Genomic DNA, 16,118 nt, shown 5'->3' on the forward strand with positions numbered 1-16,118 from the left:
TAAGGAGAAAGGAATATCAAAGGAAAGTACGGCTAGCAGGAAACAAATAAAAATTTAATTCTAGGATTCTAGAATATATTCTCTCCTAAATTAGACAGTAAAATCCCTGAAAGAAGAATCGTGACTTTTAGTTTTGTAAAAATAAAATGCCAAATATAATGCTTATTTATAAATGTTTAAGGGAAGGGAATGGATATCCTAAGATTCTTAGACATTAATCCAGAGTTTACTCTTCCTTTTACTTCTGTACCAGCTAATGAAAAATAAGGTTGAAAATGTTGTCTTGGGTATGATTTAGGCTTAATATATAAAATTGTTGATGAGCATGGCACATGAAATTCACCTACAGAAAAGGTAATTTCAGCTTAATGCTTAGGTTTATTTATACGAATTGCACTTAAAGGTTTTAGGATAAGTAACTTCTTGTTGGAATAAGAAAGGTTTTCTAATTAAGTCTGTTTTTAAGTCACAAACTTAGATTTTGTCTTATACATTCCTTTTAATCAAGTTACAACCGTATACAATGCTCTCTTTATATACAGCTGCTAAAGTATTTCCTATTTTTATACATTATTTCTAGAGATAACTAATATATTTTATTTTGCTGTTTTGATTTTTAAGACTGCAGAGAAATCAGGCCAGATTGAAAGATCGAAGAATGTAAGGCAAAGACAAAATGATTTTAAGGTAAGTTAAGGATAAGCGTGTAGACTTTTTCACAAGATAGGATTTTCTCAACCAAAGTTGCTAGAAAACTTTATGTTCGAACTATTCATCATTGTTCACGCAGAGTCCTTTAGTTGATTTAATCAAATTAATGACTTTCAATGCAGTTTTACTTTCATCATTGTCTAGAAAATGATTCAAGAAGTAATGCAGTGTCTTGTGAAGTTGATCCGTGGAGCCCTGCTCCCACTTAGCATCCCAGAGTGTGGAGTGAGGCAGTATGGAGGCTGGGAGGTGAAGTCTGAGCTGTCAGGACAGTGGCTTGCTCATGTCATCCAGACCATAAGGTAAATATGGAATATCTTTTTTAACAAGAATGTCTTCTAAAAAGGGGTAAATTTTTTTTTGCCTTTTTGAAAAAAAAGAAAAACATGTTCAACAAAGAATTTTACTCTGTCCTTTTGCCTCTAGTATTTCTTCAGTATATTCCTCAGTGCTAGAGCACCTGAGCTCCTAAACCTTCCTGTTTCTTACATTTGATGAGAATATCCTACTGAATGTGCATCTTTTTTATTATTTCAGTGTTACTGTTGTATTAAAATTCTTGTTATGGTCTTACTTTGCCCTTGCTTTCAATATAATATTGTAGCTTATAACCTCCATAATGCATCATTATATAGAGTGGCCAAACTGATGACAGGAATTGCTTTGAGATCTCACTCTGCTCACTTTTGTTTTGTTGTGTCTCTTTTACAGGCTTACTTATGAATCGTTGACTGCCCTTGAAATTCCTAATGACATGTTACAGACTATCCAGGATCTCATTTTAGATCTCCGAGTACGTTGTGTGATGGTCACATTGCAACATACAGTGGAAGGTATGTTAAGAGAAATTGATGACATTTGCTAGACAATGATTATCTGAATATCCCACCTCTTTGTAGCTCCTAATCCTTGAAAATGAGAAAATTCCTTTTATGGAAACTTGAATATTTTAGATCACCAGTAGCTGCTCAATAGAATTTTTTCCTTCTTCTTCTTCTTTTTTTTTTAATGTTTATTTATTTTTGAGAAAGCAAGAGACAAAGCACGAGATGGGGAGGGGCAGAGAGAGAGAGAGAGAGAGAAAGAGACACGGAATCTGAAGCAGCCTCTCCAGGTTCTGAGCTGTCAGCACAGAACCTGATGCAGGGCTTGAACCCATGAACCCATCATGAGATCATGACCTGAGCTGAAGTCAGATGCTTAACCCACTGAGCCACCCAGGCATTTTTTTCCTTCTTTGAATATCTTTTCAAATCTATTTACTTGAGGTGCCAGACCATGCATAAATTAAGGTGGATATATTTGAAAATAAGGATATAAGAACATTCTTATGGCAAATGTTAAGTAGAAAAAGTATAGTATAAAATGAATATAACATATGATCCCAGTTTTGAATATGTGTGTGCATTTTAAATATTTAGAAATACGAATGTAAAATCAGAAGAAAGGTAAATAATAGTTTTCTGCATAGTAGAAATTATAGGTGATGCTCGTTTTCTTTATACATTTTAGAATTTTCAGGAAAAATTTTGTATACACAATCATAAAAAACAAAGTTATCTTTACAAAGCCACCTTCTGGATATTAAATATCGTTGAAAACAATCAAGAACATCATTATAAATGACATATGCCATAACTATCTGTCACCAAGACTTTTGAGTAAGAAGGTCACATCTCTAAGAATTGGTGACTAAATATACTGTGTCAACAGAAAAGGAGTAGAATCCAGGTGAGAAACAGCAGTATCCTCTGAATTCATTTACTTGTTCCCCACAAGGACCTGAGACAGCATGAAATGCTAAAGGTTTGGACAGGTAGGATTCCTTTAGCCAAGTGAGAATCATAGTGCCAGTCATCAGAAGTATATAGGATTAAAACAATATAAATTTTTCATCAGATATTTTGGGAAAAAACATTTTGTAGCTTATTTTGTACATACTGAATATTATCAAGAGTCCTCTTTAAGTAATAAACCATTGTCAAAAGTTGTCATTAAGCCTAGCCTAGCAGTCTACAATTGGGGCTAAATTTATTTACGTTAATGTTTTATTAAAAATTTCCAGAAAAACAATACACATTTAAAAACTTGAGTCTACTAGAAATATGTCTTATGCCTATTACCTACTTCCATTTTGTTTAACAAATCTATATAAAATAATGAAAAACCATGACCTTTATAGATTTTTATTTATATAAAGTTCAATGAGAAATTAAAATAAAAAGTACTGTGTGCTTATTTTCCCTGCAGAAATAAAGAGATTAGCTGAAAAGGAAGACTGGATTGTCGATAATGAAGGACTGACTTCTCTTGTAAGTTTAAATACTTTTCAATGATTAATGATTAATGTATATAATATTCAAAATAAATGACTAATTTTATTAATAGGGAGCATATGTTCTTTGCATTGTAATTCTAAATCATCTCTGGAAACAGAAAAATAAACTTCTTAAAGTTTTCTTTTTTAGACTCATTTTTGCTTAACACTACAAATATTTAAAAATTAATAAAAGCAGTGGATTTTTTTTAGCGTGCTCTTTCTTCATCATGTGTCACTATATTTTATTTGCATTACATTTTAAAATAGATTGTGCTTCAGCTGTTGGTGGGAATGCAAACTGGTGCAGCCACTCTGGAAACTAGTTTGGAGGTTTCTCAAAAAAAAATAGAATTACCCTGCAACCCATCAATAGCACTACTAGGAATTTATCCAAAGGATACAGGAGTGCTGATCCATAGGAGCACATGCACTCCAATGTTTAGAGTAGCACTGTCAACAATAGCCAAATTATGGGAAAAGCCCAAATGTCCATCAATTGATGAATGGATAAAGAAGATGTGGTTTATATATATACAATGGAATACTACTTGGCAATGAGAAAGAATGAAATCTGGCCATTTACAACAATGTGGATGGAACTGGAGGGTATTATGCTAAGTGAAATAAGTGAGTCATAGAAAGATAGATACCATATGTTTTCACTCATATGTGGAATTTGAGAAACTTAACAGAAGACCGTAGGGGAAAGGTAGGGGGAAAAATAGTTCAAACAGGGAGGGAGGAAAACCATAAGAGACTCTTAAATACAGAGAACAAACTAAGGGTTGGTGCCAAGGCTGGCAGGGGAGAGGGGAAAATGGGTGATGGACATTGAGGAGAGCAGTTGTTGGGATGAGCACTGGGTGTTGTATGGTAAGTGATGAATCATGGGAATCTACTCCCAAAGCCAAGAGCACACTGTATATACACTGTATGTTAACTAACTTGACAATAAGTTAAAAAAATAAAATAGATTGTGCTTCATTCTAAGTTTCCCAGTAACTTGAATTTTTCAGAAAAGCAGAATGGGAAAAAAAAATTCTGTTGCTGACCCCTAAGCCAAAATAAAACAAACCAACAATAACTAACCTCTCCAGATATATACATGGGTCAGGCAGGCAATTATAAACATGGTCTATTCATTTTAGAGTCATCATCTGTTTAGATGGGACTTATAGATTATCAAAATACTTTTGAAAATAGTTTTCATGATTTATCATGTTTTCACATCTGTTTCATGGATTCCCACAATGATCCTGTAGGTGGGTGTGTCAGTTAAATTGACATTCAGCTGCTAAAACATCCAGGGTCTTTAAAGGAGATGGGCATTTCCTTTTCTTCTAATATTAAAGAAATTAGGACTGGTGTGGCAGCTTAATCATGCAATCAGTACACAAGGCTCCTTCTGACTTTCTTCTTTGTTATCTTTATTGTGGCTTTTGTCTCACAATGGCCTCATGATCGAAGGAATGCTATTGCCTTTCCAACCACCATGGCCTTATTTCTGTCATGAGAAAAGTCCAGCACTTTTTCAGGAGCCATAGCTGACAGTTCTTCCCACATCTAATTGGCTAGAATTGATTCACATGCCCATCCCTGTCTACTGTGGAGGCTGGAAAAATGCAGGGTTTTTTTGTTTGTTTTTTTTTGTTTTTTTTGTTTCTTAGCGGAGCACATTGCTAATCCCAACAATTTCTGTTTTACCTTAGTAAGAAAAATGGAGAAAATAAATCTGAAGGAGGCAGTCAGGTTTCTGCCTGTTTAGTAGGTGAGGAAATTAGAATAAAATGGTTTTGACTTGCCCAAATTTACAAAATCACGGTGAGTGAAGTTGTTGAGACAGAATGATCTCATGTAATATTTCTTCAGTTCTTCAAATTGCTGTACTTTTTGAAATAATTGTATACTTCCTATTGACAGTCTTACTTTGGGAGGTGGGACATTTTTGACAAGTTGAAATTCTTTCCTCCTATCCCTCATAAGTACACTAAAATATACCTTTATATAACAATGTGGTTTAGAACATCAGTGCTTACTTACAAATTTTTGTAAATTAAATCATGTTTGAAATGAGGGAAATTTAGTTTTAATAAATACAATTATATTTTAAAGGATTTATTTTTAATAAAAACTACTTTTATTTGGTTTATTCTACTTTTCATAATTATTAGTGCTTGTATACAAACTATCCTATAGCTAATTCTGTCATACTAAATATTTAGAGAAAGGAGACGTAGAGTAGACCTGCATGGTCCAATATCCAATATAGCAGTCATTATAGACATGGTTTGTATAAGACTCAGTACAAAGAAAGAATGTGAAATATCTCAACTTTTTATTGATTACATGATGATATAATATTTTGGTATATTGCATAACCTGAATTCTATTAAAATCAATTTTTCTTGGGGCGCCTGGGTGGCGCAGTTGGTTAAGCGTCCGACTTCAGCCAGGTCACGATCTTGCGGTCCGTGAGTTCGAGCCCCGCGTCAGGCTCTGGGCTGATGGCTCAGAGCCTGGAGCCTGCTTCCGATTCTGTGTCTCCTTCTCTCTCTGCCCCTCCCCCGTTCATGCTCTGTCTCTCTCTGTCCCAAAAAAATAAATAAACGTTGAAAAAAAAAAATTTAAAAAAAAAAATAATAAAATAAAATCAATTTTTCTTTTAATATTCTTAATGTGTTTACTGGAAACTCTTAAATTATATATATGACTTATGTTTGTGGCTCACATTATACTTCTTTTGAACAGTGCTGATATGGAGGAAAATGTGCTGCCCTGGATTTGGAATCATAATCTGGTTCAGTCCATAGTTCTGTCACATAACAGCCATGCAATCTTTTTTCTTCTTTTTTTTTAAGTTTATTTATTTAATCGTTGCACCCAATGTGGGACTGAAACTCATGACCCTGAGATTGAGGGTCACATGATCTTCTGACTGACCTAGCCCGGCACCCCATTAGCCATGCAGTCTTAAAGAAGCCACTTTCTCCCTCTCCCAGTTAGTGCTTATCTGGTAGCTGCCACATCTAACTTTGGTTGTTTGATTATAATAGATAAACCTCTTTAAAACACTTTGAAATGTTTACCATAGAAACTTGTTTGTAGTCCACTTAAAGTTTGACTATAATAGTAAGAAACTGGAACCATACAATAACTAATTTCATGTTTGTCACACATACAAGCTAGAAGACTAAACTTTGTGGATGAATGACCCAGAGAAAGTTACCCTTCTGATGTCAGCCATTATATCGTCTAGCCAGATGTAGGTAAAAAAATATGTAACTTAGGGGCACCTGGGTGGTTCAGTCATTTAAGTACCCAACTCTTGTTTTGGCTCAGGTCATGATCTCATGGTTTGTGAGATCGAGCCCTGCATCGGGCTTCATGCCGGTAGCACTTTCTCTGAAGAAAATAAATAAACATTAAACAAAACAAAACAGAAAAAAAGAGGGGCGCCTGCGTGGCTCAGTCAGTTAAGCTACCTACTTCAGCTCAGGTCATGATCTCACGGTTCATGGGTTCGAGCCCCATGTCGGGCTCTGTGCTGACAGCTCAGAGCCTAGAGCCTGTTTTGGACTCTGCCTCCCTCTCTCTCTTCCCCTCCCCTGCTCACACTCTGTCTCTCTCTCAAAAATAAACACATATTAAAAAAAAAGAAATGAAATGAACATTACACTTTGCCTCACTATGACTTATTTCAGCTGAAGTTTGTTTATTATTTATTTGTTTAATAAGGTTTAGGTTTCTCCTATGTTTGCTTTTTAAGAGAGAGAACATGAATGAGGAGTGTTGGAGAGAGACTGAGCATCTTTTTTTTTTTTAATATGAAATTTATTGTCAAATTGGTTTCCATACAACACCCAGTGCTCATCCCAACAGGTGCCCTCCTAAATACCCATCACCCACCCCCCACCCCCCATCAACCCTCAGTTTGTTCTCAGTTTCTAAGAGTCTCTTATGGTTTGGCTCCCTCTCTAACCTTTTTTTTTTTTTTTTTCTTTTTCCTTCCCCTCCCCCATGGTCTTCTGTTAAGTTTCTCAGGATCCACATAGGCGTGAAAACATATGGAATCTGTCCTTCTCTGTATGACTTACTTCACTTAGCATAACACTTTCCAGTTCCATCCATGTTGCTACAAAAGGCCATATTTCATTCTTTCTCATTGCCACGTAGTATTCCATTGTGTATATAAACCACAGTTTCTTTATCCATTCATCAGTTGATGGACATTTAGGCTCTTTCCATAATTTGACTATTGTTGAGAGTGCTGCTGTGAACATTGGGGTACAAGTGCCCCTATGCATCAGTACTCCTATATCCCTTGGGTAAATTCCTAGCAGTGATACTGCTGGGTCATAGGGTAGGTCTATTTTTAATTTTTTGAGGAACCTCCACACTGTTTTCCAGAGTGGCTGCACCAGTTTGCATTCCCACCAACAGTGCAAGAGGCTTCCCATTTCTCCACATCCTCGCCAGCATCTCTAGTCTCCTGTTTGTTCATTTTGGTGTGAGGTGATATCTGAGTGTGGTTTTGATTTGTATTTCCCTGATGAGGAGCAATGTTGAGCATCTTTTCATGTGTCTGTTGGTCATCTGGATGTCTTCTTTAGAGAAGTGTCTCTTCATGTTTTCTGCCCATTTCTTCACTGGATTCTTTGTTTTTTGGGTGTGGAGTTGGTGAGCTCTTTATAGGTTTTGGATACTAGCCCTTTGTCCAATATGTCATTTGCAAATATCTTTTCTCATTCCGTTGGTTACCTTTTAGTTTTGTTGGTTGTTTCCCTTGCTGTGCAGAAGCTTTTTATCTTCATGACGTCCCAGTAATTCATTTTTGCTTTTAATTCCGTTGCCTTTGGGGATGTGTCAAGTAAGAAATTGCTGCAGCTGAGGTCAGAGAGGTTTTTCCCTGCTTTCTCCTCTAGGGTTTTGATGGTTTCCTATCTCACATTCAGGTCCTTTATCCATTTGGAGTTTATTTTTGTGAATGGTGTGAGAAAGTGGTCTAGTTTCAACCTTCTGCATGTTGCTGTCCAGTTCTCCCAGCACCATTTGTTAAAGAGACTGTCTTTTTTCCATTGGATATTCTTTCCTGCTTTGTCAAAGATTAGTTGTCCATACTTTTGTGGGTCTAGTTCTGGGGTTTCTATTCTATTTCATTGGTCTATGTGTCTGTTTTTGTGCCAATACCATGCTGTCTTGATGATGACAGCTTTGTAGTAGAGGCTAAAGTCTGGGATTGTGATGCCTCCCACTTTGGTCTTCTTCTTCAATATTACTTTGGCTATTCGGGGCCTTTTGTGGTTCCATACAAATTTTACGATTGCTTGTCCTTGCTTCGAGAAGAATGCTGGTGCAATTTTGATTGGGATTGCATTGAATGTGTAGATAGCTTTGGGTAGTATCGACATTTTAACAATATTTATTCTTCCAATGCATGAACATGGAATGTTTTTCCATTTCATTGTATCTTCTTCAGTTTCCTTCATAAGCTTCCTATAGTTTTCAACATACAGATCTTTTACATCTTTGGTTAGGTTTATTCCTAGGTATTTTATGCTTCTTGGTGCAATTGTGAATGGGATCAGTTTCTTTCTTTGTCTTTCTGTTGCTTCATTAGTAGTGTATAAGAATGCAACTGATTTGTGAACGTTGATTTTGTATCCTGCGACTTTGCTGAATTCCTGTATCAGTTCTAGCAGACTTTTGGTGGAGTCTATCGGATTTTCCATGTATAGTGTCATGTCATCTGCAAAAAGTGAAAGCTTAACTTCATCTTTGCCAATTTTGATGCCTTTGATTTCCTTTTGTTGTCTGATTGCTGATGCTAGTACTTCCAACACTATGTTAAACAACAGCGGTGAGAGTGGACATCCCTGTCCACTCCTGTTCCTGATCTCAGGGAGAAAGCTCTCAGTTTTTCCCCGTTGAGGATGATATTAGCTGTGGGCTTTTCACAAATGGTTTTTAGTATATTATAAGTATGTTCCTTCTATCCCAACTTTCTCGGGGGTTTTTATTAAGAAAGGATGCTGAATTTTGTCAAATGCTTTTTCTGCATTGATAGACAGGATCATGTGGGTTTTTTTTTCTTTTATTAATGTGATGTATCACATTGATTGATTTACGAATGTTGAACCAGCCCTGCAGCCCAGGAATGAATCCCACTTGATCATGGTGAATAATTCTTTGTATATGCTGTTGAATTCGATTTGCTAGTATCTTATTGAGAATTTTTGCATCCATCTTCATCAGGGATATTGGCCTGTAGTTCTCTTTTTTTGCTGGGTCTCTGTCTGGTTTATGGATCAAAGTAATGCTGGCTTCATAGAATGAGTCTGGAAGTTTTCCTTCCCTTTCTGTTTTCTGGAATAGGTTCAGAAGGATAGGTATTATCTCTGCTTTAGATATCTGGTAGAATTCCCCAGGGAGCCATCCGTCCTGGACTCTTATTTGTTGGGAGATTTTTGATAACTGATTCAATTTCTTCGCTGGTCATGGGTCTGTTCAAGCTTTCTATTTCTTCCTGTTTGAGATTTGGAAGTGTGTAGGTGTTTAGGAATTTTTCCATTTCTTCCAGGTTGTCCAGTTTGTTGGCATATAATTTTTCATAGTATTCCCTGATAATTGCTTGTATTTCTGAGTGATTGGTTGTAATAATTCCATTTTCATTCATGATTTTATCTATTTGGGTCATCTCCCTTTTCTTTTTGAGAAGCCTGGCTAGAGGTTTATCAATTTTGTTTATTTTTTCAAAAAACCAACTCTTGGTTTCGTTGATCTTCTCTACAGTTTTTTTAGATTCTATATTGTTTATTTCTGCTCTGATCTTTATTATTTCTCTTCTTCTGCTGGGTTTAGGCTGCCTTTGCTGTTCTGCTTCTAGTTCCTTTAGGTGTGCTGTTAGATTTTGTATTTGGGATTTTTCTTGTTTCTTGAGATAGGCCTGGATTGCAATGTATTTTCCTCTCAGGACTGCCTTCGCTGCATCCTGAAGCATTTGGATTGTTGTATTTTCATCTTCATTTGTTTCCATATATGTTTTAATTTCTTCTCTAATTGCCTGGTTGACCCATTCATTCTTTAGTAGGGTGTTCTTTAACCTCCATGCTTTTGGAGGTTTTCCAGACTTTTTACTGTGGTTGATTTAAAATTTCATAGCATTGTGGTCTGAAAGTGTGCATGGTATGATCTCAATTCTTTTATACTTATGAAAGGCTGTTTTGTGACCCAGTATGTGATCTGTCTTGGAGAATTTTCCATGTGCACCTGGGAAGAAAGTATATTCTGTTGCTTTGGGATGCAGAGTTCTAAATATATCTGTCAAGTCCATCTGATCCGATGTATCCTTCAGGGCCCTTGTTTCTTTATTGACTGTGTGTCTAGATGATCTATCCATTTCTGTAAGTAGGGTGTTAAAGTCCCCTGCAATTACCACATTCTTATCAATAAGGTTGCTTATGTTTGTGAGTAATTGTTTTATATATTTGAAGGCTCCCATATTCAGTGCATAGACATTTATAATTGTTAGCTCTTCCTGATGGATAGACCCTGTAATTATTATATAATCTCCTTTTTCATCTCTTGGTACAGCCTTCAATTTAAAGTCTAGTTTGTCTGATAGAAGTATGGCTACTCCAGCTTTCTTTTGACTTCCAGTAGCATGGTGGATAGATAGTTCTCCATCCCCTCAGTTTCAATCTGAAGGTGTCCTCAGGTCTAAAATGAGTCTCTTGTAGACAGCAAATAGATGGGTCTTGTTTTTTTTACCCATGCTGATACCCTGTGTCTTTTGTTTGGAGCATTTAGTCCACTTACATTCAGTGTTATTATTGAAAGCAATGGGTTTAGAATCATTGTGATGTCTGTAGGTTTCATGCTTGTAGTGTTGTCTCTGGTACTTTGAGGTCCTTGCAACATTTAACTCACAGAATCCCCCTTAGGATCTCTTGTAGGGCTATGAATTGGGGGTGATGAATTCCTTCAGTTTTTGTGTGTTTGGGAAGATTTTTATCTCTCCTCCTGTTCTGAATGACAGACTTGCTGGATAAAGGATTCTCGGCTGCATATTTTTTCTATTCGTCACATTGAAGATTTCCTGCCATTCCTTTCTGGCCTGCCAAGTTTCAGTAGATAGGTCTGCCACTGGTCTTATGGGTCTCCCTTTGTAAGTTAGAGCATGTTTATGCCTAGCTGCTTTGAGAATTTTCTCTTTATTGTATTTTGTCAGTTTCACTATGATATGTCGTGCAGAAGATCAATTCAAGTTACGTCTGAAGGGAGTTCTCTGTGCCTCTTGGATTTCAGTGCTTTTTCCTTCCCCAGATCAGGGATGTTCTCAGCTATGATTTGTTCAAATACACCTTCAGCCCCTTTCTCTCTTTCTTCCTCTTCTGGAATTCGTATTATATGGATATTGTTGCATTTGATTGCATCACTTAGTTCTCTAATTCTCCCCTCAAACTCCTGGATTTTTTTAATCCCTTTTTTTCTCAGCTTCCTGTTTTTCCATAATTTTATCTTCTAATTCACTTATTCTCTCCTCTGCCTCTTCAATCCAAGCTGTGGTCGTGTCCATTTTATTTTGCTTCTCATTTATAGCATTTTTTAGCTCCTCATGACTATTTCTTAGTTCCTTGATCTCTGTAGCAATAGATTCTCTGCTGTCCTGTATACTTTTTTCAAACCCAGCGATTAATTTTATGACTATTATTCAAAATTCTTGTTCTCTTATATTGCTTAAATCGTTTTTGATCGATTCGTTAGCTGTCGCTACTTCCAGGAGTTTCTTTTGAGGAGAGTTCTTCTGTTTTGTCATTTTGGTTAGTCCCTGGAGTGGTGTGGAACTGCAAGGCACTTCCCCTGTGTTGTCTGGAGTAACTTGTGTTAGTTGGCGGGGCCACAATCAGACCTGATGTCTGTCCCCAGCCCACCACTGGGGCCACAGTCTGGTGTGTACCTTATCTTCCCCTCTCCCAGGGGCAGAACTCACTGTGGAGTGGTGTGGCCCCTGTCTGGGCTCTTTGCACACTGCCAGACTTGTGGTGCTGCTTCATTGGGATCTGGCTTATTCGCTGGGGTGGATCTGCAAGGTGCACAGGGGCGGGAGGGGCATGCTCAGATAGCTTTTTCTTCGGTGGTCCCCTGGGGAGGGGCCTGCAGCACCTGGAGGGAGGTAGACCCTTCAGAGGAGTGTGAGAGTCTTAAGCAGGCTACATTTTCAGCGTGAAGCCTCACTCAGGGCTCAATCCCAAGGCCCTGAGTCGAAATCAAGAGTCGGACCCTCAACCAACTGAGCCACCCAGGCACCCCTGAAGTAGTGTATATTTAATTTGAACCTCACTTCAGTGCTCTGAAACAGCTTTTTTGAAAGCATCCTGCTTTCTTTTCATATTGAAAATGTGTACTGCTTTTTTCAATTTGGATAATTTTGAGAATTTTTTTCTTTCATAAGAACTGGAATGATTTGTGATAGCTCTTATAGTCAGCTAAATTGGATGATTCACTGACAGTATGCAGAAATAGCACTGCTTCTCTTTAGAAAAAATAAATAGCAGATGTTTAGACTATCATTACTCCCAATTTAACTGAAACTAATTCAGTTCTCTGGTGTTATCCATTTATTGTATTAGTGTAGATATAAAAAGAAATTAAGAAAATCTAGTCCAAATATTAATGCAAAAAATCCAGGTAACAACAGGTTTAATTACCCACAGTTGAATTTTGGATTTAATTTTCACCATTATTCTTAGATTTTCCTACCTTTTGAGGTGGGTAAGTTGGAGGCATTGGGTCAGGTATTTAACAAACATTATACCTCTTGAAATAGTTCTGTGCAGTTGGTATTTTATCCCATATTCTTTTTTTTTTTTTGTACTTAGAAGTTGTTTTTTGTTTTGTTTTGTTTTTTTATGGTGCCCTCTGGTGGCTTCAAAGTGCAGTATTAAAATAACATTATGTTGAGGCACTATTTTAGCTTTCATTAAATCTGGGTTCCTTTTTGTAAGAAAATAAACTTGTCTCTTCTGTTCAGTTTTTTTCCCCAATCTCTTTTAACAAATTGAAGCATGTAGTGAGGAGAGGTTCTGACTCCGGATTTTTGCACAGAGTTTTTTTTTTTTTTTTAATTCAACTATGTGCCTTTTTAAAAAAAAATTTTTTTTTTTAACGTTTATTTATTTTTGAGACAGAGACAGAGTATGAACGGGGGAGGGTCAGAGAGAGAGAGAGGGAGACACAGAATCTGAAACAGGCTCCAGGCTCTGAGCTGTCAGCACAGAGCCCGACGCGGGGCTTGAACTCACGAACCGCGAGATCATGACCTGAGCCGAAGTCAGACGCTTAACCGCCTGAGCCACCCAGGTGCCCCTCAACTATGTGTCTTATACAGCCCTCTGTCTGAGTGAAACCCAGACCCTTAACCTCATCTTGTACTGCCAAACTCATGCCTAGTGGTTGTGATGCACTGCTGTTCTTGTGGTTTCTCAGTTCCTTTAGGTTCTGCCCTCCCTGGCCTGTGTACATATTGCCCTGTGTCCCTGAGCTCACCACTCCCTTCCCTTATCTTTTATGGCGCTGAGTCCTCTTGCCCTTCAAGTCTCCACTTAAATGTTCTCACTGTCTAAGGGAGCTCTTCTTTGACCATCTTAGTTAGAGCAGATTCCCTCCATCATCATCGTTTCTGAGTTCTGGTTTTTTTTTTTCCCATGGCACTTACTCTAGTTTGTAGTTGACTTATTTCTGTATTTTTTTTTTTTTTTTTAGTAAAAAGTAACAGTTTTGTTGACTGTGGCTTTTTTGGTTGTGACTCTTATCCTAGAGCATACACTTAATGAGAACTCAATCTTATTCCTATATCCCCATCACTTAGAGTATGCCTAGCACAAAGTGAAACCTTAAGTACAGTAGGAGCTAAGATGTTACAATTCATTCAGATTTATCTGAATGCCAGTTGTTGGACATATTTTCACTTATTTTATGACTTAATGTATATAAAAAATGACTGTAATGACTTTTGAATTGAATTTCCTGGACCTTCTACAAATCATTATTAGTAACATTAAATTTTGTTGAACACTACCAGAGATGTGAAAGATCTGGAAGATTGAGCTCAGAATATATCTTCAAAGTAGTGTTTAAAATATAAACTTGCTGTATCTGTTCTTCATCAAGTCATTTCCCTCTTAGAAGAGTAGGATTTTTAAGAAGAATTTTAATTATACCTGATTTCTGTTCTATTTGAATTAGATGTACTTTAGAGTTAAGATTTACCCATATTTAAATATTAAGTGCAAACTTGCCAAATCTAAATCTTGATGGGTTGGAGATTATTTGTCAAGTTGTTTGCATCTGTTTTCCTTTCAATAAATCTGTAAAATTGAGAGTTTGGGGCCATAATTTGCTTCTGTTAAATGTCTTAATAACCATTGCTTGTTTTTGAATTTTAAGGTAATGTACTTTTATTTTTTTCCTTCAGCCATGTCAATTTGAACAGTGCATTATACATTCTCTGCAGTCACTTAAAGGAGTTGTAGAGTGCAAGCCTGGAGAAGCCAGTGTAAGTTTTCTATTAAATTCAACTTCTATTTCAGACTTTCCCAGGAACCCTTGGGAATCACAGTTGTAAATGAGTCATTTCAGCACAAAAGACCTTTTCCCTCAGATACTTATTTGTTTTATTTGATTTTGTATGTCGATTTCTTGGTTCCCAGATAGGCTGATAGAAGTTAAAATGTGAATGTAAGTGTTGTAGGTAGAGTACTTGGAATTGTTGGCACTTTGTATACAGAGAGAACAACTGACTTGGATGTTGTCAACCAGCTCCATGCCAGTGTCTTACACAGGTGCCAAAACACTGCCTGTAGGGCAGCTCTTCATACCTGTCCCTTTTGGAGTAAGGTTACCCACACTGGAAGCAGTTTCCCATTAGTGATTTTTTTATATGGAACTTCACAAACAAAAAGTTTTGTTTTCTTAGCTAAATCTAAAAACTTTCATCAAAATTCTTCCTTATAGGTCTTTCAACAACCTAAAACACAGGAGGAGGTTTGTCAACTCAGCATCAATATCATGCAGGTAATATGTAAAAGTACTGATGCCCTGAAGCCTGAAATAATGCAAATTATAGTAAACTTCCTCCTATTAATAATACATGTATAACATATATTGAATGTGTATTATTTTTTCATCTTATCTGAGTCCATAATAGTTTATAGGAAGTAAGGTAACAAAAATAAAGTTCAAGGTATGGTTAATTCCAACTTATTCTAGCAATACCCCTTTATATTATACTTGCTTTTTTTGTGTTCTCATTGTACTTTACATTTATTTCTCTTAGAGCACAAATACAATGATGTGATAGTTGTTTATACCGTATCTAGAGTATGAAATTCTTTGATTGGAACCAGCGCTTAGTCAGGACATTAATAAAGTTGAGCATGTGACTGAGTGGATGAGAGGAAGGAAAATATATTTTCCTAAAATATATTCAAGATTTTATAGTCAGAGAAAAACACAGATGGTTTTAATTGACCATCACTTATGTTATATACATTGTCATATATATACCCAGAGCATACATAAACAGTTATATAGGATATATATTCTATCACTTCTGGGAGATATACATGCGTACATACATATATAACACAGTATATATATTTCTGATTTTTATTTACATAAAATTAGTTTTAATGTCCAAATATATCAGTATCTAAGAGTTCATGCCACTGAAACTTCTTATTTTTGACTTAGATTTTTATATACTGTCTGGAACAGTTGAGCACTAAGCCTGATGCAGATGTAGATACTACACAGTAAGTAAACTAACACTAACCTCATTGATGTAATTAGGAAGATTAAAAATACAGAATAATGTTTTATATGTGATCTTATATCCTAAGGCAATGGAAGAGATAGATTGTGTATGTTGGGATGAGCACTGGGTGTTGTATGGAAACCAATTTGGCAATAAATTTCATATATTAAAAAAATAATAATAAAAAAATAAATCATATTTTTATATATTTGACCTATATTTTTTATATGATTTATCTTCTGAACTCATCTTAATTAGTATTACTAGAGACAT

At 36.3% G+C, this 16,118-nt stretch overlaps 1 protein-coding gene across 2 annotated transcripts in view; it reads left to right on the forward strand.

Annotated features, from left to right (window-relative positions):
• The window catches only part of EXOC2 (exocyst complex component 2), a 277,000-nt gene that overhangs the window by 152,474 nt on the left and 108,408 nt on the right, over positions 1–16,118 (forward strand). For both annotated transcript variants that reach the window (XM_047859097.1, XM_047859098.1), the window contains 7 exons: positions 622–687; positions 856–1,013; positions 1,423–1,544; positions 2,962–3,023; positions 14,505–14,585; positions 15,044–15,103; positions 15,782–15,843. In XM_047859097.1, coding sequence (XP_047715053.1) covers positions 622–687; positions 856–1,013; positions 1,423–1,544; positions 2,962–3,023; positions 14,505–14,585; positions 15,044–15,103; positions 15,782–15,843 — 611 coding nt within the window. The remainder of the gene's footprint in view (positions 1–621; positions 688–855; positions 1,014–1,422; positions 1,545–2,961; positions 3,024–14,504; positions 14,586–15,043; positions 15,104–15,781; positions 15,844–16,118) is intronic.

This window comes from Prionailurus viverrinus, chromosome B2 (assembly GCF_022837055.1).
Source record: "Prionailurus viverrinus isolate Anna chromosome B2, UM_Priviv_1.0, whole genome shotgun sequence".
Taxonomy (NCBI): domain Eukaryota; kingdom Metazoa; phylum Chordata; class Mammalia; order Carnivora; family Felidae; genus Prionailurus; species Prionailurus viverrinus.